General features: G+C 52.6%; 1 protein-coding gene and 1 long non-coding RNA gene across 2 annotated transcripts; both read left to right on the top strand.

Annotated features, from left to right (window-relative positions):
* The first annotated feature begins 283 nt into the window (after positions 1-283).
* On the top strand, positions 284-8856 carry LOC129734153 (uncharacterized). The gene is made up of 3 exons (XR_008729786.1): positions 284-584; positions 1114-1171; positions 5885-8856. It is a non-coding gene; the product is annotated as an uncharacterized LOC129734153 (long non-coding RNA).
* Positions 8857-12440: 3584 nt separating this feature from the next.
* Positions 12441-23481, top strand: OAF (out at first homolog). The gene is made up of 4 exons (XM_055728620.1): positions 12441-12818; positions 20445-20579; positions 21149-21329; positions 21840-23481. Exons 1-4 carry the CDS (start codon positions 12582-12584, stop codon positions 22112-22114), a joined length of 828 nt encoding a protein of 275 aa, XP_055584595.1. The 5' UTR covers positions 12441-12581; the 3' UTR covers positions 22115-23481.
* Positions 23482-26540: the final 3059 nt, after the last annotated feature.

Raw genomic sequence — 26540 nt, 5'->3', positions numbered from 1 at the left:
GGAAGAGATTTTTTGTTTTATTATTTTTTACTCCATCCCCCAAACGCCACATCAGCAGCGAGCTGCAAGCTGCAGGATGACCTCAATGAGGAACAGATTGTCCCTTGGCCTGCCTCCATCTCACTGCCTGCAGGGACATCAGGCAGGAGGACCTTGAGCTAGGAAGATAGAGATGAGGGAGTGTGGACTGTTTCCAGGAGCCACGCGTTGGGATAACGACACCCGGGAGCTGGAGCCAAAGCAGCAGCAGGGTTGGGGAGCTGCAGGAGGGACTGCAGGAACTGGCACGGGGCGGGGGGGGGTTCTTTCTGTCATCTCTAGTTTGATGGCTTGTTGGCAGCACCCAGCAAAGATTTACAAGCATTAGTCAAGAGCTGCGATCAATTGGTGAAGCTAGCACTAAAACCTGGACCTGAACCAGCTCTACCCCTCCCTCTCCTCCACTGAAACCCACAGCGTGGGGTGATGGCTGCCAGCTTCGCTCCAGAAAGCTGGAAAGTGACACCCCTCCTGAGCACTGGCCAGCCCGTTGCCACAACCCTGCTGCACAGGAGCTTGCAGCTTTCCCTGGGGAGGAAGGAAAGGTAACGTTCACCTTTATCTGCCTTCCCAAGCAGACATGGAGCAGCCCCTCACGCCTGTGTAAGGCAGAGCAGCCTCTGCATTGCTCACGTCGTGCCCTCCCCAGGCTCGGGGGTGAGCGGTGTGGCTCCAGGAGGGAGTGTGGCAGCTCTGTCCCTTGCCATGCTGGGCTGGGAGCAGGGTGGCTGTGGAGCCTTCTCACCACAAGCAGACAGGCAGAAGGAGATCCCCACCCTTTGAAAGGTGGTAGGTATCACTGCCAGACTCTCGCATAGCCAAGGTCATATATTTCCTTTTTTTGACTGATTCCCTCATCTCTGAGTTCAAGAGGTACCTGTATAAGCTGTGCTACTCTGATTCTCATCAGCCACCACCACCCCAGATCCTTCATGGGAACAGACTCCTGGCTTGGACCTTGTAACTAGTCCACTCTAGATTCACCAAGCCTAGCTTACAGGTTTTGGGTTAATTTCTTGACAGTCTATGAAGTTTCTCTGCTTTAACCTTGTCTTGTTAAATCTCTCTTTCCAGGTTGGACAATCATTTCATCACTTACTACATTTATTGCAGCAAGACCTGGGCTTCTCAGGTAAGTGCCAGGTTCTCACTGGGCAGGTGCTGTCAACAGCAGCACAAAGAGCCTCAGCCCCAGAAGTACTCGGCCATGAGTAAAATCCTGTTTGTCCTTCTTCAAATGTCACTGCAACCCCATCATCTATCTACTTTGCTGTAATAACCAGCCATGTTCCCCATCCTAAATCAATCCTCATCATTTTTCAAAGCATGCTAGGTTATCATTAGCTTTCTTATGTCTGCACACATGGCGCACGATGCACCAAGGTGCTTTGACTGTGTTTCAGGCTGGTCTGGGCATCACTCATCCTCCTGTAGCCACTGGAGAAGTTTTAGTGACAGTACGGAGTGAGTGTTTCATGGATTCAGGGCTTTTGTTTGCTGATTGTATCGCCAAGGCTATTGCAGCGTCTGTATTCAATACTGATTGCAACAACCTCAGCAAAAGAACAGGATGAGAAACAGCCTAATCGTCAACTCCACTAAGTCGCCGGGCTGGATCCAGCTTGCATTTGCACAATGTGAAATCCCCAGAGCCGGCTCCTGGCCCCCATGCTCGCAGGGACTAGCACTGTCCCTCACATCTGATTTCAGCGTAGGACGAGCTGCAGAGGCAAAATCCTTCCCAGTGTAAAATCATGCAAATCTAGCACGGAAGGATAACGCTAATGACCTGTATAAGATATTGCGTCATGTCAGACTGTAGCTGAGGCTTATTGCTGTATTCACACAATTGGAAGGGCTCCAGAGAGCCAAAGCAAAGCAGGAGGCATTGGTGTGCCGCTGTGGCAACCAGGGCTCTCGGGAGTGCATTCTGGATTTGGTGTGTAACTTCTGTTAGTCACGAGACCTATTTCCTAATTTCCAGCTCATTTGTTAATTCCAAGTGGCACATCTCATTCCGTCCACCCTGAGCTAAATCAGGCTTGAATTTCGGTGATGCTGAATGTCTGCCCACCTCCTTGATTCCAGGTAATGAGCTCTGTGAGGTTTTTCTGGAGGCACCTTAAAACAGAGGTGTGCTACGAAAAGCCCTGGTAGGGGTGGCTTGTTCAGCCACTCTGCCCTCCTCATCCCCAGCTGTTTAACCCACTTTCAAACCGTTCCGTTACATGGCTTTGATGGGAAGAATATAATGTAATGTAATATAAAATAACAATTTACAAAACTATTTCCAATGAGCTTTAGGACCATGTAAGATTAGGCGACGCAGAACACAACACATCTGTCCACAGATGAAGTGAATAGACATTTTGGTTAACTTGGTGGTTTTTAAAAAACTATTTGAATCAGTGGGCCCATCAGTCCAACAGACTGCCTAATTTTGCATTAATGTTCCAGGAAAGCATCGGAAACATTTCCAACTAAATCTGAAAGAAAAATATTTGCATTTCCCTCCAGGCTGATTTCTAACTGAAATTGCTGGGGTTGAGCGCTTTGGGAGGGGGGTGCTGCTTTTCAGTAAATTTCCACAAAATAGATATTTGCCATTACTCTGGGAAAATGAAATTCAGACCACTGCAAATGCTCAAATGCCAAATTACTTTCAAGCACAAGAAAATTTTGAAATCCTTAAGTATAAAACATATGGCACTTTGCTCTGGAGTAAGATTGGAAAGGAAAAGCTCAATTGTAAAGCTGAATTGAGGATGTTTTATTTTTTAGACTGAAAAGAGAGAGCTTTCTTTTAGCTAAAGGAAAGCAGAATTTTGAGCATATCTGACTGCTTACCGCAATTGCTTTTTTTCCAAAGATGAGCAACAGCCTTATTAATTATTTGCATTGTGGTCATATTAGGTCAATTATTAAATCACTTAAGTGAAAACCAAAAGATCCTTAGACATTTATGTCATGTGAAAATGGATGAAAATGAAAAAAAAAATTAGATTCTTCCAGTTTAAGAGAAAGTTATGAACCACTGGCTCTCTCTGTGAACACAGAAGATTTGGGATGGTTCTGCCTTTAAACATGCAAGGCAAAGGGGGAAAGGAGATCTTTATAGCTCTAAACTGAAGTGGAAAAAATCCCCAAATACTTAATTTTCTTTTTGCTGCTTCGCTGTATACAGGAAAGTTTGCAATGGAAATTAACCTCCCTGGGGAAAGATTTCAGACAGGACTGTGCTGGCTGACTGCGCTTGTCCCCGTGCCCGCAGGGAAGCCGGACCCCTCTGTGGAGCTCAGGGGCGAGGGGGAAGCCACAAACCACCCAGCAGCTCGTCCTTCTCGCTACGCTGGCTGCTCCGGGGTGCTGGCACTGTGCACCCAGCATCGCTGCACAGCAAATCAGGGCTAAAATGTGCCTAACATTTTGCTTTGGGCTTGAATTGATTCCAGTTTCTCTTAACTGTTTCGAGAGTCGACCCTCAACACGAGGCTGGCGCTCCCAGCCCGCATTGCTGCGTCAGGTCTGATAGAGTCAGACGAGCGTGCTCAGCTGTGCAGGGGATTACGGTTGTTCCCATGAACTCCTGCTTAACTGAGCGTCCAGTCCCCAGATCTCTCAGGACCTCGAGCTGGAAGACTCCTGGGTTCCCCTGAACAGTGCTGTCATTATCTTCACTACCTTACATTTACCCCATGCAAAACATTCCTGTTTTGCTTCCTTGCCATTCGTGTCATGTGGATCAGGAGCGACTGTGACTGCTGTGCTGGGAGAAGAGCAGCTTTCCCGACCCCTTCTGCAACTGGAGATCGCCCCGAAGCACAGCACCTAATTAACCTTGGTTTATTCTTTGTAGCTGCAGAATGTTTTTATTGCTCATAAACCTACCCTGGTCCCTCTCTTCAGCTATTCTCATCTTCTGTAGGCTGTGATTCTTTTTGAAATGTCCATTTTATAAATCACTTTAATTAGTTTTATATCATTCTGTTATATTTATATCACTTGATTTAGGTTTCAGATTGCTTCCATTACATCTTATATATTGCTTTGATTTTATTTATGGTGTTTCTAGTGCATTTGCATTGCTTTCCTTAGATGGATATCATTTTGGCTGGATTTACAATTTATTTCTTCAGTTAGATTTATATCACTTTAATTAGATTTATATCCCTTTAGAATTTGAGGGCTTCACGTAGATTTATAATATCTCTTTTACTAGGCTTGTCTTGCACAGAAGATTTGCATCCTTTTTGTTTTAAAGGATGTTGCTTAACCCAACACTGATGTTGCTTTATCTAGACTTTGGTCAGCCTCCCAATTAGATATATGAAGCAAGAACTCACCACCTGTTTTTTCTCCCCCTAATTTCCACTGAGATCATTCCGGCATAAACTGTGCTGATTTAAATTAACCTCTTCTAAATCAGCACCAGCAGGAATGTAGTGGAGATCATCTCACTAACTGATTCATCAGAGTACCCAGTGGAAGTCCAGTTAGATACCACTTTTTCTTTCCTGTACAGTAAATATCACACCATCATAGAGAAGCTGAGCATGCTCTCCCAGCATGGCAGGGGACCACAGCTGTGCTCTCCCAGGATGCAAGACTCTGGGATCAGTGTCCAGTTGGGTGATGTAGGCTCCAAAGTGGGTTTTCCCTGTCCAAGGAGGTACGCTAATCATGAAGCAAGTGGGTGTTGAGCGAGCAGTAGTATTTCCTCCTCCACTTTCCTTTTCCCTGGAGGATACTCAAATATCTTAAGGACAGCTCAGAGCTGGTAGTCCCAGGCATGGTGGCATCTCCATCCTCAGCATTTCCTACTTGCTGCTGTCCCCAAAACTGTAAATGTGCAAGAGGAGCAAGCACCAGGGCAAGGCCATGACCCCTCACACCTCATTTTGAGCTGAGGTCTTGCAGTACATGAAATTCCAGTGCCAGAGCCTGTCCCTCAACACTCCGGCCAAGACCACAGCAGGAGGAAAGCAGCCATGCTCCGAAAAGCCGCTCTTCCAGTTAACAGCACGGGGGACCTGGCTTTGTATGTCCTGCCCAGCTCTGATCACATCGGCGTAAGAAACCAGCTAGAAGGGATCTAAATCCACGTGCTTCAGGGCGAAAGCCAACCAGTGATTGAGAAGGGTCAGTAGATGTCCCTGAGGGCTGTTATTCCAGATGTTCACAGCGAGATATTTGGTTGTTTTCCCAGAAACATGTGATTCAGGGCTCTGTCAGAGGGCAGGACAGTGGGCCAAGTGGACCGCTGCTCCCAGACCCTACCTCATTTTATCTCTAAACCCACTGAGGGCCTGAGCTGATGGACTTTAATTTCTGTGAAGATCTTCAGCCATCCACACTCAAGTCTGGCAACTCACTCTAAGGTCTCATGCAGACAAAACCAACCTCCCGAATCTCTTCTTTCCCAAAACACAGCAGGACACTGGAGCTTACTGTGTTCCCAGGGATATTAACAGCTCATGAGACATACCACATTAGGGTACCCGGGGCTTGGCTACGTGAGATGCCTGCCAACCAAAGACAAGCCCATCAGCAGTGCAGAGGGCTGCACATCCTCCCCATCCCTGGAATGGCAGGAAGGTTTTCCTTCTGGTCGCTGTGATTACTGCAGGGCAGCTTTCATGGGACAGTTTCAGAAGGCTTTTGCAGTGGTTTTAAATTGGATTCCTGTGTTTGTGCGGCATTTGGGAGCCCACGTCAAACAGGCTGAGATCTGGGTTCAGGAAAGGAAAAGAAAAAAGTTTTTCACCTCCTGATGCCTTCACCCTGCCCTGTCTTCTTTGTCTCTCCCTGACCTCCCCCGCTTTGTGTTTATTCCCTCTGTGAACAGGACAAACCCTATGAGGCATGAAGCAGCGAGGGAGGCGAGGAATGTGTTACAGAAAGCCTGTTGTTTGATAGTTGAATCCAGATGTTACGGGAAGGAGCAGAGCTGTGTGAGTGGGAGAGAAAAAGGCTGGAGCAAGAGAAAGTAAGGAGCACCAAGCCTGCCCTCCCAGTTAGACCAGTTAAACACAAAAGGAATGTGAATTCAACTCTTCGGGTACATCTATTCTGCCCCCAGCAGAGGACAGAAGCTGGACCGAAAGTGAAGCCTTCCCAAACCTTCAGTGCAAGAGAAGGACTGACCCACAGAAACTGCTAAATCCTCCTCCCCTATTCCAGTGTGACGTCTTTTGGCCCACGCCAAGAGGAGCCTGCCGCAGGAGGCATCCACAGCCAGTGCTTAGTCATGGGCCCTCTTCACAAAAGCAGCTATTACTCCTGTAAGGAGCTGTAGAACAGTGCTGGTCACAAGGGACATTTTCCAAGTATTACCTAGTAGCTCCCAAATCTACACCAGCAGCATGAACTCTGAAGTCCCTCCTTCAGACAGACCAGCCTCTTCCACGTGATCCTTCCAGCAATCATGGCTTTTCTAAAGAAGGGCAGCCCAGACCTTGACCACTGTTAGTGGATGGTCCCCACCGGTTCCCACGGTTCAGGATTTCTCCGTTAGGGCCTCAGGTCCCCTGTGAGGGATCCTCATCTATATTGTATGGTGTGGCTTCAAGGGTATTATTTTTGTGGCATTTCTCTATTCCACCCTCACTGTGAACCAGGTCACACAAGACCATGGCAGGAGCAGGCTCATGCTCTTGAGTCTCTTACTATGAATTTACCCAGGGGAAAAGGGGCAAAACCCCCTCCTGACACGCCAAGAACTGCTCTCCTCCCCCCATCCTCTGCCTTTCTCATCCTCCCTGCAGCTGCATCCAGCCTCTGCATAAACAAGCATGGTATCTCAATTAATGTGCATCTAATCAGGACATCAGCATCTTGGGAAAAGAGTCTGCATTGGCTATAGAGGTTGAGCACGCAGTTAACCTCCCAGTGCTCTGCCACTGGTGCCTGTTCATTCAATTACACCCAGGCTGCTGTACTCCTCAACCTTTTAATTGCCCAGGACAGAGAATAGGGTGGTAAACAGGTCAGAGACAGAAGATGCTAGGCATTGTTTTAAGACAGTAAAGCTGTTTTTAAACACCATTCAGAATCTTGTTTTATGTAATTGCCGAGAAAAGGAGGGCATTCAGGAGCGGCAGCAGTGAACACGCAAAAGGGATACTGAATAATTTTTAATTAATGAAAAATTACTTGAAGCCTGATTCCCTTCTGTAACAGTAAGATCTCTACTGAACAGCACAATGCAAATCCTTTCCCAGAGCTTCAGATCAAGCCACAGGTCCACTGTAGTAATATTCCTGATAATAGCTGGGATTTAGTCAACAAGCTGGGGGACTGTGAGGGTAAAAAAAAAAAAATCCAATTAACTCTCCCAGAGTTCTATTAGTTCTGCAGTGCTCTGAACAACAGTAAAAAGCTGGTTTTTATGTGTTCAGATCCCCAAAATAGTTGCCCTGATTGAATCCTTCAAAAAGCACTGATGATTCTTTCATGTAGCTTTAAAAGTAGAGTTTGGCATGAAAATGAAAGATGGAAGATTAAAGAGATCAAGGCAGACCATTTGGTCTGATCCCTGACCTCAGTTATACCAACTTTAGTTGAGATTAACACCAGTGTAAATAAGATGAGGAACTCAGGGGCTCAACAGGCAGCAAAAGTTTGTTGTCAGCTGATTTTCATCTCGAAGACTTAGGCATCTCAGGCCGTTTTGGACAACTGCTGCCTGTGTTTTCAAAGCCCAACCAAAAAGTCTGGTTTTCCTTCCCCTCGCCTTTGCCTTACTGCCGTGGTCTGTCTGTGTAAGCGGTGAGCCAGCACGCTGGAAGGAGAGGGCTGCCAGGCTCTCAGCGTGCACACACTGAGCTCTCCTCAGCCCAGTGAGGGAAATAAACCTGATGAGGCCAGGGGAGGGACAGAAAGCCATGGTAAACCACAGGCAAGCTGCCCAGCAAAGGCTGGGGAAAGGACGGCTCCCAGGACCTGCTAGCTGGATTAGCAGTCTGATCAGGGCACAAGGTCTGAGGATGTTTCCTGGGGTTCTGATCATCTCTGCAGCCTCCGAGGTCAGCTAACAGTGCAGTGTTCTCCCTGCCGAAAGCGCCGCAGAAAGGACCTGCAGAGCTGTGAGTGCACTGGGAGTAGCTCCCAGAGACATGCATTGCCCCAGGAACACTGGAAAGCCTCCTCAAGCCCCTGTTCCACCTCCATCCAACAGTACATCATGCTTCCCAGCTTCCGCAGAGTCAGGATCTTGCTTCTTCCCACGGCAGTTTGTGGGTGATCCTGGTGTGTTATAAATGAGCATAACCTAGTGTTAAACCTCTTGCATTGTCAAAACAGGTGTACGCAAGAGCTTTGATGCTTGCTCCATCCATCTCCTCCATGTCTTAACCAAGCAAAGGTGCTGTGTACAGTTCATTAGACACAGCCCAATAAATCACCTTGAAAGAAATATGGCTTGACATCCCTGCTTTGTTTGAGCTCTGGCTTGGAAAAGACTTGGTGTCAGGGCACTGAGCATACCAGCAGGCACTAATTGCCCCAGCGAGCCTCGCCCAAGCCTCAGCCCACACACTCTTCCTGCTGGCCCCACAGCCCTCCTCTGAGCACCCAGTGGGGAGACCCACTGGAGAAGACGAGCAGCGTAGGACAAGGCTGTGTCTTTGCCATCGCAGGCATGACCCTGGGCAGGGGTTGCCGCACAGGCTTTGTGGGGATAACTGGTCCAGCCAACAGTTTAGTGAGCAGCAGGCAAGTGTGAGATGATAAGCCAGGCAAGGGCCATGCTGAGGAGGTAAGTCAAGTTCAAGAGGTCCCACCTGCAGGTAAGGGCTGGGGACCAGGGTCTTTGCTTAAAAGGAGCAGTGGAGCCAGGGAAAAAGGGGTGGGGAGGGAGGGCTGAGATTGGGCGTTCAAAGTTTGTTGTTGCAGCAGTTAGGTATGGCACAGACCTGGGGGTGCCCTGCCTGGATGTGTGCCTTCCCTGACAGCCAGGGCCTCCTAGCTGCTTCATGGCTTCTGCACAGAATTTCTGTTCAACAAAGTGATGCGTGAGGCAAAGGCAACTGGAAACTGCGAACAAGAGGCCTTTCTGAAGAAGCAGAGATGATTTGGAGGACCTAGAGTTTCTTGGGAACCACTGTGGTTGTTGATTCAGCAGTCTGAGGGGAAACCACACTGGCAACGATAAAGGTTGTTTCTGCAACAGCAGAGTTGTGTGGGGCCAAGATCAGCTGAGATCTCGAAGAGGTGTGGTGCTGCTGCACCTGCATGACAGCCCCCTGCAGCCCTCCAGTCACCCGACACAGGCAGGACTCGCTTTTTCTCTGCCACAGAGGATGGGGGTGGGGTGGGGGGTGTCTTGCCCCTCCAAAGGCAAGAGATGTGGAGGAGTTGCTGGCAGCAGAGCAGCTCTCAGCAAGCTCTTCCCCACTGCCCAGCCCCGCGCAGCCCAGCTCCCCACTGAGTTCCCAAGATTGTTTCTTAGAATAAGCAGCTCACTCACAACAAACATCCTCACTCTTTGATGTGTCGCTGGTACTGTTGTGGTGGTGTTTCAAATACCTTGGTTTCACGCTCATAATAAGAAAACTGGCCACAGAGGCTTACTGTAAGTTGATGAGAAAGTAGCAGTAATTATTGCGCTCTCGTCTGTGGGAGGGTAAACTTCAGCTGTTAATGGCCTCTAGAGTATTGACTGATTACTCACATCGGGGTGAAACAGCAAGGGGAAAGGGCCTTCATTCTCTTTGGTCTTAAACGCTCCTGTGTTCAGAGGGGTGGGTGGGAAGCATCCTAGACTGCACAAGACAGAGTGGCAGTGGTCTGATTTTGGACTAAGGTGAAAGGATTATTTGAGGGGGGAGATGGGGATGGGGGGACACGGACGGGGCAGATGTATTCCTGGAACGGATGAAGGGAGATGCTGGTGCAAGTATTTATGCCTCATCCAGCTTGACAGCATGCACACAACAGCAAGTGGGTGGCAAGTGCTGAAGACAGGGTGGCTGTAAACAGTTTTGTTTGCCTGGTAAATTTGCATGTGGGAAAGGCAGGGGCCTTGCGAGCAGTTTACTCACAGAGCCTTGCAAGGGACACTCTAGGACTTCTCACACCCTCTGCTTCTATTTGTCCCTTGCTTGCTAGTGCTTTAAGCTTTTACGGCAAGGGCTGTCTTTGAGTCCAGGTCTTAGTGGGCATTGATCCCTTCCTGGTTTTCCAAGGTGCCGACGTGACACCAAGCTTCTCTAAATTAAGTTTTGAAGGAATGAAGATTTGTAGCTTGGCCAAATATTAGTGGTTTTCCCCAGGGATGACAAAGGATGCATCTATGGCACCAAGGCAAACCCTGTGTCAGATTGTAATCCCCTGCTCCCACGCGCTGCCCTGCTGAAACTTCACAACAAAGCATAGCAGAGAGAGTTTTCTATTGACAAACAGCATATTTTTTTCCTTAACCTTGTTCTCAAACATGGCTGAGGTATTTTAATGGAAATTTCCTCCCAGTAACATGACTGCAGCATGTGCATATACCAGAAACTCCTGGCCCAGACCGTTAACATTCAGAGAACTAAATGCAACTCAGCAACCGATGCTGCAATGGGAACATTGAGCTGTAAAGCATGTTCCACCTTTCCTATAGCTCAGAAAAGAGATTACAGGCATGAGGAGCTGTCCCGTATCAGCAAACAGCAAAGGTAGAGGAGGCTGACTGTCACCAGTAAAGCACTAGTTGGGCCACTCAGACCTGTCCCTTTGAGCTGTCTTTGAGCTGTGCTTGCTCTTCAGTAATTCTCCACTGGCCACTAAACTGTTCAAGTGTCTCTTGCTGGGATGTGGGCCAGCAGTGCCTGTCCCTTTCACTTGCCAGTTTTCTGTCTCTTTCAAATCTCAGCAAAGTTCTCGGCTTCTGTCCTCCCTGAATACTTTTCTCCGCTATCTGCTAAAGAGCCACTTGCTCTTTAGTTCTGTTGCCTGCCAGTGTTTTGAATCCACTCCTCAGCCTCCAGTATTTCTTGTGTCAGTGTCCATTCATTTTGGGACTGGAATCAAATCTACCATTCCCGTGTCAGATTCAAGGTTCAGTTGCGCCTTGCTCACATCGCAGTCCGCAGGACTATGGTGTTCCTGGCAAGGTGCTGAGCCTCAGAAAGAGCTCTCTGAGGCAGCCGCCTTCCCGATTTCCTTTGCTCTCAGAGGTACCAGGAGAAAAAAAGGCCACCACTTACTCCGAGCCAACCTCGCTAGACAGGCAGTCCTGAATTACCTCTCCCACCCCAGGGCCCAGGTGCGCAGTGGGTGCTGGTAAAACCCACAGCTAGAAGAGCACTTCCCCCAGATGTGGAGCTGCAGGGAGCACAGCCTTATCTCCGTTATCCTTTGTCCTCCATCCAGCACAGACACAGGACGCACAGACACAGGACCGCGCGCTGGTGCTTGGGGCTCAGCTGCGAGCCCACAGACCTGAAGCAACCCTGGTGCGACAGGGAAGGGGATTCCCGGTTTGGGCCGAGAAGCTGGAAGTCTTCCCAGGGTTATCTGTGCCCACCGGCCCGGGGCACTCTCCCTTCCAGCCCCTGCGGGGTCCTCCTGCCTTTTTGCATAATCTCCTCTGAATAAATACTCTGTGAGCCATGAGCGAGACCTTCTCCTGCAGCTTTTGTCATAGGAACTGCTGCCCTGCTGGTTCCTACCTTGGCCCTCCGGGCCCTCCCTCCCTCCCTGAGCCCACCCGTCTGTCTTTCTCCCATTTGCACCCCTTCGCTTCTTCTTCCCCTCGGCTGTCCTGGTTTAGCTCTGCGATTGTCCTGGGAAGTGTTTCCAGGGATGGTTTGTCTGAGGGAGGTTGTGGAGGTTTAGGGTTAGCCTGGTGTGAGGCCCCACAAGCACTGTTCGGGCGCCAGCGCTCCCACCGCCTGGAAGCGGGGACTCGGGGCTGTTTCTGTTCACTTCCGAGTGTTCCCTTGCAGAGCTGCTCCTCGGGGCCGGGGCCCACCGCCACAGCGTCTGGGGGGGGGGGGGCTCTGGAAATCCAAGGGGTCCTCCACGGCGTGACCGCGGAGGCGGGCGGGCGGCGGGCACATGGGGGGTCGCCTTTTGCCTGCGAACCGGAGTCTGAAGCGACCCGGGTCCCCGCTGCGGGCCGGGCGTGCGGCCCGCCTGCCTGCCCCCCGCACGGCCACGGCCACGGCACCGCGCCGTGCGGCGGGACAGCCGGGACTCGCCTGCCTCCCCCCGCTGCAGCGGGTGGCCACCCCGCGGAGGAGCCGGTACCGCGGGAGCCGCCGTGCCGTGCCGTGCCCCCCCCACCCCCCCGCAGCACAGCGGGGCCGCTGCGGGGGCCGGCCCGGCCGGCGCTGGCCCTTTAACGGCGGGGCGGCGCGCCGGCTCCGTGGGGCAGGCCCTGGGCCTGGGGGAGGAAGTGACGGGCGGGGGGGCGAGGGAAAAGCCCGCCGAGGGTTGAATGAGAAGGGCGAGCGGGCGGCGCGCCGAGGCAGCCCAGCGGGCCGGGGCTGGGGAGCGGCGGGCCGCCTCGCCCCATGCCGGCCTTGCCCTGAGCGCCGCGCCGCGCCGCGGGGGGGATGCGCGGCCCGCGGCGCCGGCTGCCGGCGCTGCCCGCGCTGCTGTGGCTGGCGCTGGCCCCGCTGCCCGGCGCGCCCGGCCCCGCGGCCAGGGCCGAGCTGCGGGTGCGGGTGCGGCTGCCCGGCGGGCAGGTGACGGAGGAGAGCCTGCAGGCCGACAGCGGCTCCGACTGCATCAGCCTGGAGCTGCGCACGGCCGACGGCGCCCTCGTCACCCTCACCGCCGACTTCAGACAGGTAGGGCTGGGGGCCGGGCTGCGGCCCCGGGGGGCGGCCGGGGTGCCCGCGGCGGAGCCCGACGGAGCGGGGAGGCGGCGTTGGGAGGGTGGCTGCCGGCGGTACCAGCACACGGGGACCCCCTCGGGGGCGGGCTGGGGCCTGGCGACCCCCGGCCGAGAGCGCCGGAGCCACAGCCGCGCCTGAGCGGGGGGTCCCTCTGCACGCGTGGGGAAGGGTCCGCCCGCCCCTTTGTCTGCAGCCCCCGCGGGCGCTGCCCCCCGCAGCTCCGGCCCGCCCCGCCGGTGGGAGCAGCGGGGCCGGGGGCTCCGCGCGTGGGGGTGCCCGCGCTGTGCCGTGCCCCGGAGCATCACCCCGCGGGGCCGTGGGGTGCGCTTGGTTCCTTGGGCGCAGGAGCTGCCTCGGGGAGCACGTGCGTGGTGTGGGAAGCGTTTGATTGACAGCTGCCTGTGAGGCTGACAGCAGCCCCCCCAGCCCGGCCCGGCGTGCAGAGGTGGCCGCTCTGCGGGGGGGGTGGCCGCTATGGCCCAGCAGAAGCCCAAAGGTGCCGCGTCTCAGCGGGAGGTGGCAGCTCCCGGACCAGCGCGGTGTTCCTCGGAGCACGCCGAGCCCGGCGGGGTGCAGCGAGCTCCCTGCGGCACGGGAAGGGCCATGGGGCGCCGCGGGTGGCACGGCTCCCCGGGCAGCGCGGCAGCGCTGTCTTGCTCCAGCCCTCTGTTCAGACTGTTCAGGTGGACTTTGGTTTGCAGTGGGAGGAAGCTCAAACCCATGAGATAGGAAGGTGTGGTGTCACAACCTTGTTGTGAACCTTGGAGCCTTTAGCCAGGGATTATTCTGCTGCCTCTTCCCCTTTCAGCGCTGTTCTCTGGTCCCCGTCTCCTTGCAAGCCTCTCTGATGACCCTCATCCATCTGGAGGGTGCATGGTCAAGCCCACCTCTTTCTGAGATGCTAGCAGAAGCTGTGGTGGGTTTGGAAGTGATGGCGTGCTCCATGTACTCCAGCACACATGAAGGGAAGCAGTACCATGACTCCTGTTTTTTGGGTTGGTTTTTTTTTTTTAATTGCAATAAGACATGGTACACCAGGGAAGTTTCTTAAATCTGCAAGTGGCAGTGTATTTCTGGCCAAGGGAAATCCAAACTCCTTATAGAACCTCTAGGTCAGCCCTTTGGGAGCCTGGGATGTGACTTAGGGACTTCAGGTGTTCTGAACTGTTGATTGTTTCAGCATTTTTCCACTTGCTTCAGCTTTTCTTCAGGGGAGCTTACTGTCAAATCTCATCTACAAATGCAGCAAAGCGTATGTTAGCTCTTTTCTCACTCTCATCCTTATTATAGTTGAGCTGTTTCTGGGTACAGGTTGTCTGAAAGTATCTTGACTTCAGCATGGTAGATCCTTAGCTCCATGCAGCCCCTCAGCTCCTGCTGGAAATACAACAGGAGATGGTCCCTGGAAGGCTTTGCAAGCATCAGACTTGCAGAAGTCCACTGCTAATCTTCAGTTTCAGAACAGTTGGGTACTGGCTCTCTCAGTTTCATGGCTTTGCTAGAAAATAGCTGAAAGAAGCCAGAAAAACATAAAGAACCGAGATGGATTTGTGGTGCAGTGACTAATGATGCGAGCAGGCAGCTGCCTGGCCAGGCCTCCCCTTCTGACCTGTTCTGGCTGCACACAGGCATTTCCCTGTTCTGCTCTGGTGCTCATCTCTCTAACATTACACAACTTCTCCTCTCCAGAGAGAAGGTCTTGAGGCTCTTCATCTTGGTAAAAGCAGCTGGGGTTGTTGATCTGGCTTTCCCAAGCTAGATTGTGTGGTCATGCTGTGGCCAGGATGCTGGCCACATTTTGCACAAATGATTTTTCCGCTTCTCTGGCTTAAACTGCAGGGGGTTAGTCCAAAGGCAGATATTATTTTTTTAAATGTCTTTGCTGACAAGGAGTTGCTGCTAGACCAGGGGCTGGAGGAGAAAGGAGTTATAATGAGGTCATGGTTCCTTTCTCTGTTCTGACACTGATGGGACTTGAACAGTGGTTGGGTCTTCCACAGAGGTGGGACTTTCATGTCTCTTACACCTCTGCCTCCCCTCCAGAGCTGAACCTGAAGGGGTCATGTCCTCAGAGCACGCCAAGTTGGTGGTTTTTTTCTCGTTCTCTAGTGCAGCACAGACTGCTTGGTGGGAGTCCAGACTGGGACTTGATGTTTTCTGGGCAGCACAGTAGCGAAGACCATTTCTTTTCTTGCAGTGTGACGGAATTTGGTGAAAATGCTTCTCCTTCTCCACTGTAGTACTGTCACACATAAAATGTATTGCAAAGAAGAGTGAGGGGGGGATGGCAACCCTAAATGTTGTGTCTAATTTGAATAGCATGATCTCTCTAGTTTAATATTGAACAGTGGCCTGAGAACAAAGTGGGTGGTTTTATTCCAGGGTCAGCACAAAGGTATGGAAAAGTTTCTTTTTCCTTTTGATTGCTGGAAAAATTGCATTGGAAACACAAGGGAGAAAGCATGGGTAATAGCAGTTTAACACTTGCACTGCCAGTCCTTTCAGTTTCCTTGTTAATAAAACTGACATTATTTGATATTGTGGGGCAGTATTTTGACCCCCTTATGGCAGGGGTCTGTCATCTTGGATGCTAAATGACCAGGTGATACAGGAAAGCAGCTGTCCAAAGATTTTATCAGTGCAATTTGGAAAACAGTCTCTTCTCTGATAGAGATACCAAAAATATAAAAAGGAGGGTGGGAGGGATGGGGTGGGCTCATTAAAACATGGTGGTGTTTGTTACCCTGAGCTGTAGTGAGGTACCTAAAAATGCTCTCCCTTGAACTGATCACTCAAGGGTAATTTGGCAGCTGTGCCACACACAAAGGCAGCGTGGTGGCTGCTGAGCTGAGCACAGGGCTGGAGGGCTACACTCCTCCTTTATGGCCGGAGCTGCCTTTTGCTCACTCCACGGCTTCAGTGAAGTCATTTCTTAGGTAAATCCAGTTTCAAAAGTGGCCTCTGACAGTTACTTTTACGCATCACTCAGGTTCCGGATGCTGAGCATGAGAATGCTTAACTAGAGAATGTTCTTCCAAGCGTCTTGGAGCATTGTGGGGATTTCTGGCTGCTCAGTGCCTGTAAGAATCAGAGTCAAACTTTATTGCTCCTGAAAATGTGCTTCCCGCTCTCCCAGCACATCCTCAGTTCACCTTCATAGATACCTGAATGTAAGAGGCAATGTACCAAAGGGACTTCGTTCTAGCCATTTCCAGTAGGAGAGGGGTTAAGAAACATGATCTCCACCCATTCAGGGTAACTCAGCTGGCTGGACCCCCAGTGTGAATGCAATAACAGCATTCTCTGTGTTGTAGGACCAGCTGTAGCTGTTCCCCCAGGACCGCAGCAAAGGCTGCTGACAGGGTAAGGAACTGGGCTCAGGAGTGCCGGCGTTACCCCGTGCCCCGAGCAGTGCATCCCCTTTGCGTGTACCCCCCACCCTGAGCAGACACGTGACAGCAAAGACAAAAGTGGTCCCACAGCAGCACTGCTGTCCTTGGGGGAGAGAATATTGGCAGGAAAGCTGAATGGGCTGTGGGGAGGAAGGCATTGAAATAATTTATTTCCCTGGGAACTGGTTTGCTCCACTCAGTGTGAAGTTGAGATGCTGGGCTCAGATCTAGACCACACAGGCTTGTACGTCTGTACTGGATAAACCCTAGAAAGGGAGGTTGAAATGTTCTCGCACCCTGGATGGCAGTCCCTGGAGGAGCTGGCCGAGGACAGAGCGAGGAGGGAGGAAGTTTGATGATTTCCCTGCTCCTCTGTGCAGGGAAGTCTTTGCTGGAAGTCCCATTGGTAGATGCAGGCATCCTGGGCTGTTGGGAGCTCAGTGCACAGATTTCCTTTCTGCCCTTAGGAGAGGGGAGCTGCTCTCCCCACGCTGTGGACGCCAAGGCTGTGGTTACCTCCAGTGCCATGGTTAGAGCGTGGCTGCAGAACTGGTGGTTCTGTTACACCAAGCGTTTGTCATCCAGCCCTAAACAGCAGCTGTAACTGTACCCGCCACCGGAGTGTGGGTCAGGGCCAAGGATTCTCAATGCCCCCATGGTAAGTTCATCCGAGAGTCCTCGCCCTGCAAAGGCAATGTTCTGCTGGGACTTGTTCCCTGCTGGGAAATTTTGCAGAAGCCCAGAATTAAAGGTGCTGTTTGTTGCCTTGGCTGAGTACCCACCTTGGCACTGATTCACCCTATTCCTGCTGGTGGGAAAGAGGTGACGTGGCTGCAGAGGGAAAGGCTCTTTCTGCGTAGGAAGAACTTTGGTGGCTCTTTCCACGTGAGGTGTGACATATTTTTGATGTGACAAGCTTTGGTTCTTGCTCCACCTGAGGTCACATAGGCAGGGCAGGGAGAGCTGGGAAGCTAAGGAAAGCCAGGCGAGGCTTTGAGAGAGAGAGAGGGAGAGAGGTGAAGCAGGGCTGGGGGAAAGAAGAGACTGGCTTCTTGCTCAGGAGCGAGCAGTCGCTGCAGGGTACGTGTCTCCCAGGAAATGGGCCAGCACACGGCACAGCTTTAGCCTTGCTCTGAAACCCCCAGCAAGGGTCGCTTTGGGTTTGCTGGGAGGTGGGTAAAGCTGGGGTTTCTCTCTTCAGACCAGCGCATGCCATGGGAGCCAGCTCCTTGAACAAAATGGCTTGATTAAAGCTGTTGGTTGGCTCACTGGCTGTTTCAGTGCTGGCAAAGCCAAACTATTCCTGTCGTTCCCAGTGCACCTCCCTTGGTATCTACAAATGTGCTGGAAACCCCTGATGTCTGGAGTTGAGGCAGCACCAGAGCCCTCTTCATGCCAGAGCTGCTTCTTTTAGATGCTGCGGAGTGAGACAGGGAGAGGGATGTGGGCAGAAGCACGGGGGGTGCAGGGGGGGCAAAGAAATTATACCCCCTCTCTGGGGGACCCAAGCCCATCGTGTGGAGGGGGTTGCAAGCATTGAGGGTGGCAGCTCAGGGTGGTGGTTCTCGCAGGCAGCAGTATCTGCAGGGCTGGTGGCATGGCTGGCAGACACAGATCTGGCTTTGCTGTTCAATGCACCCGTCCAAGCAGCCAGGCGCAGTGGGGAGCAAAGGGCTGGCTGGGGGTGCGCCCAAGGGCAGGAGTGGGGAGGCACGAGGGAGACCAGCCATGCCTTTCTGAAAAAGGAGACTCTGGGGGTGGGGGAAAGGATGTGTTGTGCAGTGGGACACCATCCCGCTCATCTTTACTGTCTTCCCCCCTGATCTTTCCTCCTGCAACTGTACCCCCCCCAGTGCAAGACCACCTTTTCCTACCTTTCTCTCCCTTTTTCCATCCCCTAGCAACAAGCTCTTCCAATGATGATTTTTGCAGGGAACTCTATCATGGGTTACAGGGACTTATCAACCTGTAAATCGGTAAGCACACAGAGGTAGGCAGATAAATATTTAGATCAGATGAGCAGCAGCCCTGGGTCACTTGCTTGTCGGTGCGATGGAAGCAAGGCCGGAGCTGGAGGCAGTACCATAAGGTGCTTTGAGGGCAATACAGCGGTGGCTAGTGACCCTGTGTGCTCCGAGCTTGCTCCTGCCAGCCTCGGGTTGGAGGGGGGAGCAGGTGTTTGTCTCGATGCCCGAGAGCTGCTCGTTTGCACCGTTTGTGCATTGTTGTGACACAAAGTTGGTCTTTCCTCTCCTGAGTGCTGGGAAGTCAGGAACACTTAGCTTGTCTCTGCCTGGACTTTGCAGGGGCAGCTGGGGGGGTCAGCCGGGAGCCCTGGACCGTTTGCCAGGAGCCATGAGAGCTCTGAATCTCTCATCTGTATCAGCCGTGAGGAGGGAAGAGAGTTGGGTGTCTGAAGGCTAATTCTTAAATAGGCAGATGAGAAGGATTAATCAGTTGCTCAGCATGCTCTCGTTTTACAAAAATTGCCTCCAACCTGGGAAGTGCTGCACTGTTTTTAATCTCCTGCCTGTAGAGGTTTTTGGCTTGAGTGCAAAACATGGCTATCCCTGTTTGCATTTTCCAGACTGAATGCTGATTGTTCAGAGTGAATTAAAATTAAATCTGCAACTGAAGAATATGCCAGGGTCAGCTACTAGTTTTAGTCTTGCGCAGCATGGGAGATCACAGCAGAGGAGCTCAGCTGGAAGGCAGGTGGACTAAATGTAGGTGGGAACAAGGGTCATTCCGGTGGTGCCAGTGTCTCATTGGGAATTCTCCCTATTAAAGCTGTCAAAAAAAGAATGATTCTGTAGTAATTTCGTAAGCATTTTTGGTATCTCTTTCTTCCCAGAGCTCCTCTGTGTCCTGCTCTCGTGGTGTGTTTTCAGTCAACAAATGCACCCAGCAAAATCCTTTCTCCTGTCTTGGGGAGGGAAAGGCATCCTAGATTGCAGCTGTTCTTTCAGCTGTCCAGATGTGCACTGAATTGTATACTCTTTTCTCTTCTGGACATGAAATAGAAGGCAGGAAATAAATAGCTGGCCGTATGAGCTAGTCTGTGGAAAAATTCAGCACAGCCACTGCTTAGAGCTTGTAGGAAAGAGAAAAGCTCCCTTCTTCTCAGGGCAGAGAGAGGTTTGGAAGAAGCAGAGCTTATGAGCCATACAACAGGAATAGCTCAGGAGGAGAGGGATGATCTTAGCAGCTTGGCATAGCTTCTGTTTGCTGGTCCCTAGCCACCACTATCTGTCCAGTTCTCTGTGGAAGACATTGTTAAGAGCGATGGCTGCGGGCGGGTGCCAAAAGGCAGTAATTGCTCTTCATACTGAGAAGGAGGCACTGTTCCGATCCGTCTGCTTAGCCCTTACACTAGTATGGTCTGACACTGAGACGGGGTGGTGGATTCCCACAGAGTATACAAATGCACTGAAGTAAGAAGCCAGAAGAATTGATACCTGCATAGAAATCAGTTGGTTTATGCCAGAACAGGGTATAGGGAGATTTTACTATCGAACAAGGTACTCTGAGTCTATGTGAAAGTAACTGTTTTCCAGGCTGGTTTTGGTGATGGACTACAATCCATGCCAGAAGGTTTATATATAAAATGCCAAAACTCTTGACCCAGGCAGAAAAGAAGGTCAGCTGCAGCTGATCGTAACGGTTCCTTCTGGCTTCAACAATTTGACTTTCATTTCTGTTCCACGGGCTGTTGGGGTCAGAAATGAATAATTTGTTCTCCAGGATACCAGTTTCTCACAAGCGGCAGAGGAAATTTGCAACTGCTTGCCCCAAGTAATGCATGGAGATAATGGCTATGTGATATTTGTTTAACAAAATAAACTGAGGCTCCTTGGAGGCTTGCCTCCCTTCTTGGTAAAGGACAGAAACCCCCAGCTGTTGTTTGAGGAAGCCATGGATGTGGGATGTGACCTAGCAGCAATTTGTCCTTGCTACAGTGGGATTGCAAAAACCCTTCCTTCTTTACAGACAGCAGTTATTATGCTGCAGGTTTTTGGGTGGAATTGAACCTGGGACTACGCCCCTGTGCTGGGGTAGCAGAAGTGTGAGACCTTTGACTTTGTTCTTTTGGCCAGAACCTTCCTCTTTGACCCTGACCTGTTGGTTCACCCTACTGATGCCAAAGATCTGAGACTCTCACTGTCTGTGTTTGTGTCTTTGTCAGGAGGTGAAGATCTTCCGTGCCTTAATCCTAGGGGAGCTGGAGAGAGGCCAGAGCCAGTTCCAAGCGCTTTGCTTTGTCACACGGCTTCACCGCAACGAGATCATCCCCAGTGAGTCCATGGCAAAGCTGCGGCAGGTAAGAGGCACCCAGCAGCTGGCTTCAGTGCCAGCACCACCCTCCAGTCCATCCAAGGGGTTTAGAGCTGTCCTGCCTGGATAGCCTTCCCCAGCAGCTGCCTGGTTGTTCAGCTATCAGACCCACTTTTGACCACCTCTCCTGCTTGAGGCACTCTGTATTAAACTAAGTTCATCAATAGTGTTGATCCTGTTCTACTATTATACTAGAATGAGGCATGATTTAGTGCAGCCTCATCTATATCACAGGGTAAGTGGATGGCTAGAGCAATCACCGGGAAAATCCCTGCCCCACATCACCCAATGAAGTAAGCAGTGATTTGGGACTATTCATCACAACAAAGCATTGAGAAACACCACAGGCAGAAACACATCAGAGCAGTGGTAAACTATCATCTGTTTCAGCATCAACAAGAAGTTTAAGTGCCTTCCATCCAGACAGGATGCAGGTGCATTTACAGAGGAACATCCATTTGCACATCATTTTATGCTGACATGAAATCACGACATGCTATAAGGAATAATTTGTTGCAACCAGGATTCAAGTTTTCATTATTTCATCCTCTGCAGAAAAATCCCAGGACAGTGCGGCAGGCTGAGGAGGTGCGGGGCCTGGAGCATCTCAGCATGGATGTAGCTGTCAACTTCAGCAAGGGGGCCCAGCTGAGCTCTCACATCCACAATGTCTGTGCAGAGGCCAAAGAAGCAATTTACACCCGAGAAGAAGATGTCAAGTTTTGGCTGGAGAAAGGTAAGTTTCCTCTGGTTTCTTTGGAACTGCTCCTGTCAGCCAGTTGGCGTTCTGCTGTGATCTCTTCTGCCAGGTTTCTGGTGATCAGCACAGATCATTTTGGCTTCTCCTTCACTGTCTTTATGGTGGGTAAGGCATTTGTATTGCTTGCTTGCACATCATGCTGCACCAGTCTTATTTGTTAGCATGTCTGACTTCTTTTGGTGGTGCTCTCCTAGTGAACCTGATTAGGCAGGTGTTTTCAAGGTAACCTTTCTCCTGGTCCATCACCCAAAAGAAATACACCAAGCGTGTGAATGTATCTTCTGGCTTACTTTCACCAGGGCCCCTTCTCCCACGATTCCTATTCAGACTCATGTCCAAACAGCCGCTGGAAATGCACTTTGCCTAACCTCACCCTCCTTGACTGTCCCGGAGACTGCAGAGAGAGCAACGCTTGCTTTGGTGGCTCTCTCCTTTGCCCTTGCCTTTCGGCAGCACCCTGAGCAATGTCTCTGCTTCCTCCTGCAGGGGTGGATGGCTCTATGTTTGAGGTCCTGCCACAGACATCGGATCTCCCTGACCTGCAGCGCTGCAAGCTGTGTGCTGATCGCTGGAAACCCTGCATTTGCAGCTACTCGCTGAGCATCGAGTGGTACCCATGCATGCTGAAGTACTGCAAGAGCCGCGATGCTGGGGGCAAGGTTTCTTCTTACAAATGTGGCATCCGCAGCTGCCAGAAGGGCTACACCTTTGATTACTATGTGCCGCAGAAGCAGCTATGTCTCTGGGATGAGGAGACCTAGCAGAGCCAGGCCGGGCCTTTTCAAGGGGCAGCTCATCTGCCTCCTGCCACTATTTATGATGCTAAGGGCCTCCTGGAGCTGTCTGCTCCAAAGAAGGAATATGGTTCACAGCGGTGCCTTGTACCAGGAGAGCTCCGTGTGTGTGCCTTTCTTTCTGGCCCCCTGTGACTCCCTCCCCACCTGACACTGCCTCATACTGTGATAAGCAGGCTCAGCTCGCTGCCTGTTGATGCTCTCCTGCCAGCTGCTGGGAGATCCAGCTTCCTGGAGGCAGCAGGAGATGGAGGTTTCTGGGGTGAAGCACCAGGAGGGGTGTGTTTTGCCCTGCTCTTGAGTTAGCAGGTGTGAAAGGGGGCAGCTCTGATCAGTTATCAGCCCCGAGCATCCTGATGAGTGGTCAGGGCAGGGAGAGAAATGGTTTTGATGACCTGGACTGTCAAACACCTCTGCCACCGAAGAAGCCCTTTCACTGACTTCAGCCCCTCCTGGTGATACAGCAGCATTTCCCAATGGGAAAAGAGCTGATCTGTGGGACCACATACCCTGAACAAGGAAGGTATGGAGCCTACCCAAAGCAAGAGCCTACCTGTAGCTTTTTTTAGTGTCTGGCCATTACATCCTTCCTGTGGCTAGAAGATATAATGGGGGGATGTATCCCAGGAATGACTTTTGCCCCTTAAAGGGCTGGTAATTAGGGCTCTAATTAACCCCTGTTTAGACTAGTGAAGGCCCAACTTTCTGTGTTGGTCTTGTGACTCTCCCACAAAGAAAGAAACATCTAGAGACTTGTAACTACCATGATGATGTTGTGGTTCCAAGGGGGGAAGATGATCCCAGGTGGGTTTGCACTGTCGTTTTGAAGAAGACAACCTACATCTACGTCCAGTTTTATGTCCTTTTCTGCCAGCTATTCACAAGAAGCTCTTAGGTAGTTGTACTGCTTTGCTGTGCCTTGGTTTCCCCTATATGTAAAACAGGGACAACACTGAAGCTGACCTTGGCCCTGGTGTATGTCTGGAGGGCATCAGGCAAAAAGCGCTGCAAGAGTTCTGCCTGGTTCCTGTGTCCTCTTCCACTCAAGTCAGAAGGAGCAGGGAGGGGAGAGAGGCTGTTGGGGTGAACATTGTGAACCCCTGTGCCTCCTGGTGAAAAGCCTTCACAATGTGCCTTTTTGCCTAAAATACCGGATTTTTTGACAAAAAAAAAATTGGTCAATTATTTTTGTATTGATCACTTAAGGGGGGAGAAGGGAAAGGTATTTTAATATTGCAACATGAAGTAAAACACACTTGAAATGATTTTCTTTTTTAAAAAACCAAATTATTTATCATTTGTAAGGTAAAATAAACTGATTTTTTTTTTTTAAAGCATCCCTGGCCTAAAAGATTCCTTGTGCGTCATTATCTGTGTGTGATCCAGTTTGGGTTCTTGATAAAGAGTTGCTCCCTTATGGGCAAGTCTGAAGCCTGCACCTAGGACACTGGAGACCTGTGGATGGGGGGAACATCCAGCTGCCCAGCATGCCCACCGCACTTCCCGATGTGTCCTGCACCTCCAGCGTCCTGCCCACCCAGCCCCGTGGCTGGCAGGCAGGCAGCTTTGGCTCATCTCGAGCATCTGTGGAAGCTTTGAGCCTGAGCTCAGGTGAAGTAAAAGACCAGCAGTAGAAGCAGGTTGTGGGGTGATGCAGGCTGGTGCCTGCTCTTCTCGCCGAGTGGTGGTGGGGTCCCCTCAGGGGACAGTAGCAGATGTGGCTGGAGGCTTGCCTGGGTCCAGCAGCCCCAGTGAAGTATTCTTTGTCTGTTCCTCTGTAGCTGAGAGGAGGTGAGGGCAGCAGAGCTTCGGGCCAGCTCGGAGCTCTTAGTGGCTGCTCGAGGGAGAGCCGTGGAGTGCTGATTCCCCCTAGTGTGAATGCAGGGATCGGACAAGGTCTCCTGCAACCTCAGGTGCTCCAACCACCGAGGCGACTTACCCCTTGCTGGGGTTTCTGGGGAACCTGAAATTGCTTCATTTTGGCTTACGTGGTCAGCGTTTGCAGGGGTGGGTTCTCCGCTGCCTCTTTCCGTGCTTGCCGGGGATAAATCCAGCTGTGGGGTGAGGTGGGCAGAGGGGGGCTCCATCCTGCTGGGAGCCCTGCGTAGCCCGTACCCGCTGCTGCCTCCTGCGCAGGGGTGCTGGGAGGGGGGGATGTGAGCTCGCTCTGGGAGCGGTGGGTCCCATCCCGGTGAGCGTCAAGATCCATGTTTTGTAGCGTCGAGGCTCTGGGGTGCCGGGATCACAGAGACGTTTCAGCCCTTCCCCGGTTCCTCTGGCAGCACCGAGCTGAGGTGTCCCAGGCCAGCTCTGGGAAGCAGCATGGAGCTCAGCACCACCGAGCCATCGCCTCGGCTCTGCGGGGTGGCGAGGAGCCCTCCCCGGGCCGGCCCTGCGTTTGGGGGGCTGGGCCCGTGCTGGGCCGGGGGCCGCTGGCAGCAGCAGGTCAGGGAAGGGCACGAAACGCGAACGCGAAGCACCCGCTGCGCTGGGCCCCGGAGCGGTGCTGGGTTTGCGTGGGCTCCGGGGGGGGCTCCGGGGGGAGGTGGGGGAGGTGGGCACGTCTCCCCGGCGCGCTGCAGCCCCCAGCCGTGGGCGGGAGGGGTGTCTCGGCTTTCTCGAAGGGAATGCCGCCTGCCGGGAGCCCTGCCCGGGGGCCGAAGCCCGGCGGTGCCGCTTTGCGGTGCAGGTTGCCCGGCCTCCACCAGTGGGTGCTGGCGGAGCGCGGCTCTGCGCGGCGGGGCCACGGGCTGCCCCCGCTGCCCCCGCTGCCCCCGCTGCCCGCGCTGCCCGCGCTGCCCCCGCTGCCCCCGCTGCCCCCGCTGCCCCCGCTGCCCGCGCTGCCCCCGCTGCCCCCGCTGCCCCCGCTGCCCCCGCTGCCCCCGCTGCCCCCGCTGCCCGCGCTGCCCCCGCTGCCCCCGCTGCCCCCGCTGCCCCCGCTGCCCGCGCTGCCCCCGCTGCCCCAACTGCCCCCGCTGCCCCCGCTGCCCCCGCTGCCCGCGCTGCCCCCGCTGCCCCCGCTGCCCCCGCTGCCCCCGCTGCCCGCGCTGCCCCCGCTGCCCCCGCTGCCCCCGCTGCCCCCGCTGCCCGCGCTGCCCGCACTGCACGGACCCTCCCGCCACCGCCACCCCGATGACAGCGCTGCAGCTCGGCCCCTGCAAGGTCGCGCTGTCCCGCCGAGCCTCACTAGAACTGCACTGCGGTGCATTTGCCTTTCCAAAGAAAAATCCTTGTTGATGCACTCAAATAACACCCTGAAAAAGCAGCTGCTGCAGGTGGAGGCAGGAGACCTTCTTGGCACGGAGGGAAGGCGCAGTTGGCCAGGAGTGCTGGTATAAATCCTTGCTGCTAGGAAAAAGCAGTGGGGATTTTGTAACATCTTTCTGCAGTTTGTGCTTTCAGCCTGTCCAAAGGCCATACTCCATAAATCAAGCACTATCTGCGGAGCTTATCTTCCTCCAAGAAGGGAATAAACGCTGGCAGCAGGAGTGGGGGAACACATGCGTACAGTGAGGATGAGAGCGGACTGATCATTTGTTGATGGCCATGGAAAAAAACCAAACCAACCAGCGCATCTGCTGGCATCTAGGTGTGATCATCTCAGGGCAGTGTTAAAGCAAATCTGCCTTTGCCTGGAGAAGGTGGTCTTATTTCCAGAACAGAAAGGAGTGATGCTGCTGCAATCTGACCCCTACTACTTCTCTCTGTGGGTAGCAGAGGTGTCTTGGGTAGCATGATCAGGAGGGTGTATTCTCTTTTGCCTGTGTTGTCACTGTGATCAGTGAAGCCAAGGGTACCCAGGTGAAGGGCTGTGCTCCCACAGCCGTTTGGGGAGAAAAGCACCTAAATGTTGGTTGGTTTTTTCCTGCTGTTTCATTGATCACAAAATAAGTCAGAAAAAGCAGATGTCACCAGCTGCAGGGCCAGACTGGTGGCTGGAGGATTGCTGGCTGTTCTGGGCAGCACCCACGGGGCCAGGAGAGAGGGCACTGTGGCCCTGCCCAGGGCTGGGACAGCATCCCTGGCTGGGGGATGTTCGGGATTCCTGCCCACCTGGAAGACTTGCTGGGGAGGACCTGCCTGCCTGGGGCTCCAGGACAGGCTGCTCCCCTCTGGAGCAAGAGAAAAGCACTGGGCAGCAGAAGAGAAAAGATGGGTGTCAAGTGAACTTCCTGCTTGGTGTACAAAAGGGTCTCTGATGTGGTGGGGAAGGAGAGCTCTCGTGGTCCCCAGCCTTTGCAGGGCCTTTCTTCTGTGCCCCAGAGGCCCTTCAAGCTGGCTGGGAGCCACCAGCAAATCCATGTTTGACGCAGTGGAGACACCTGATCGCGTCAATCTTCAAGATGGGGAAAACCCAGACATGGGGGTCATGCTGAAAACGCTAGCAGCAGCT

The sequence above is a fragment of the Falco cherrug genome, chromosome 17 (genome assembly GCF_023634085.1).
Source record: "Falco cherrug isolate bFalChe1 chromosome 17, bFalChe1.pri, whole genome shotgun sequence".
NCBI lineage: Eukaryota > Metazoa > Chordata > Aves > Falconiformes > Falconidae > Falco > Falco cherrug.
This window is presented reverse-complemented; position numbering and strand designations above follow the sequence as displayed.

What these genes read in the sequence shown, in the direction of transcription:
- OAF (XM_055728620.1), top strand. Translation starts at nt 12,582, where the DNA reads ATGCGCGGCCCGCGGCGCCGGCTGCCGGCGCTGCCCGCGCTGCTGTGG. An exon ending in TCACCGCCGACTTCAGACAG is followed by an intron (nt 12,819 to 20,444) that starts GTAGGGCTGGGG and finishes TGTCTTTGTCAG; the next exon opens with GAGGTGAAGATCTTCCGTGC. An exon ending in CCATGGCAAAGCTGCGGCAG is followed by an intron (nt 20,580 to 21,148) that starts GTAAGAGGCACC and finishes CATCCTCTGCAG; the next exon opens with AAAAATCCCAGGACAGTGCG.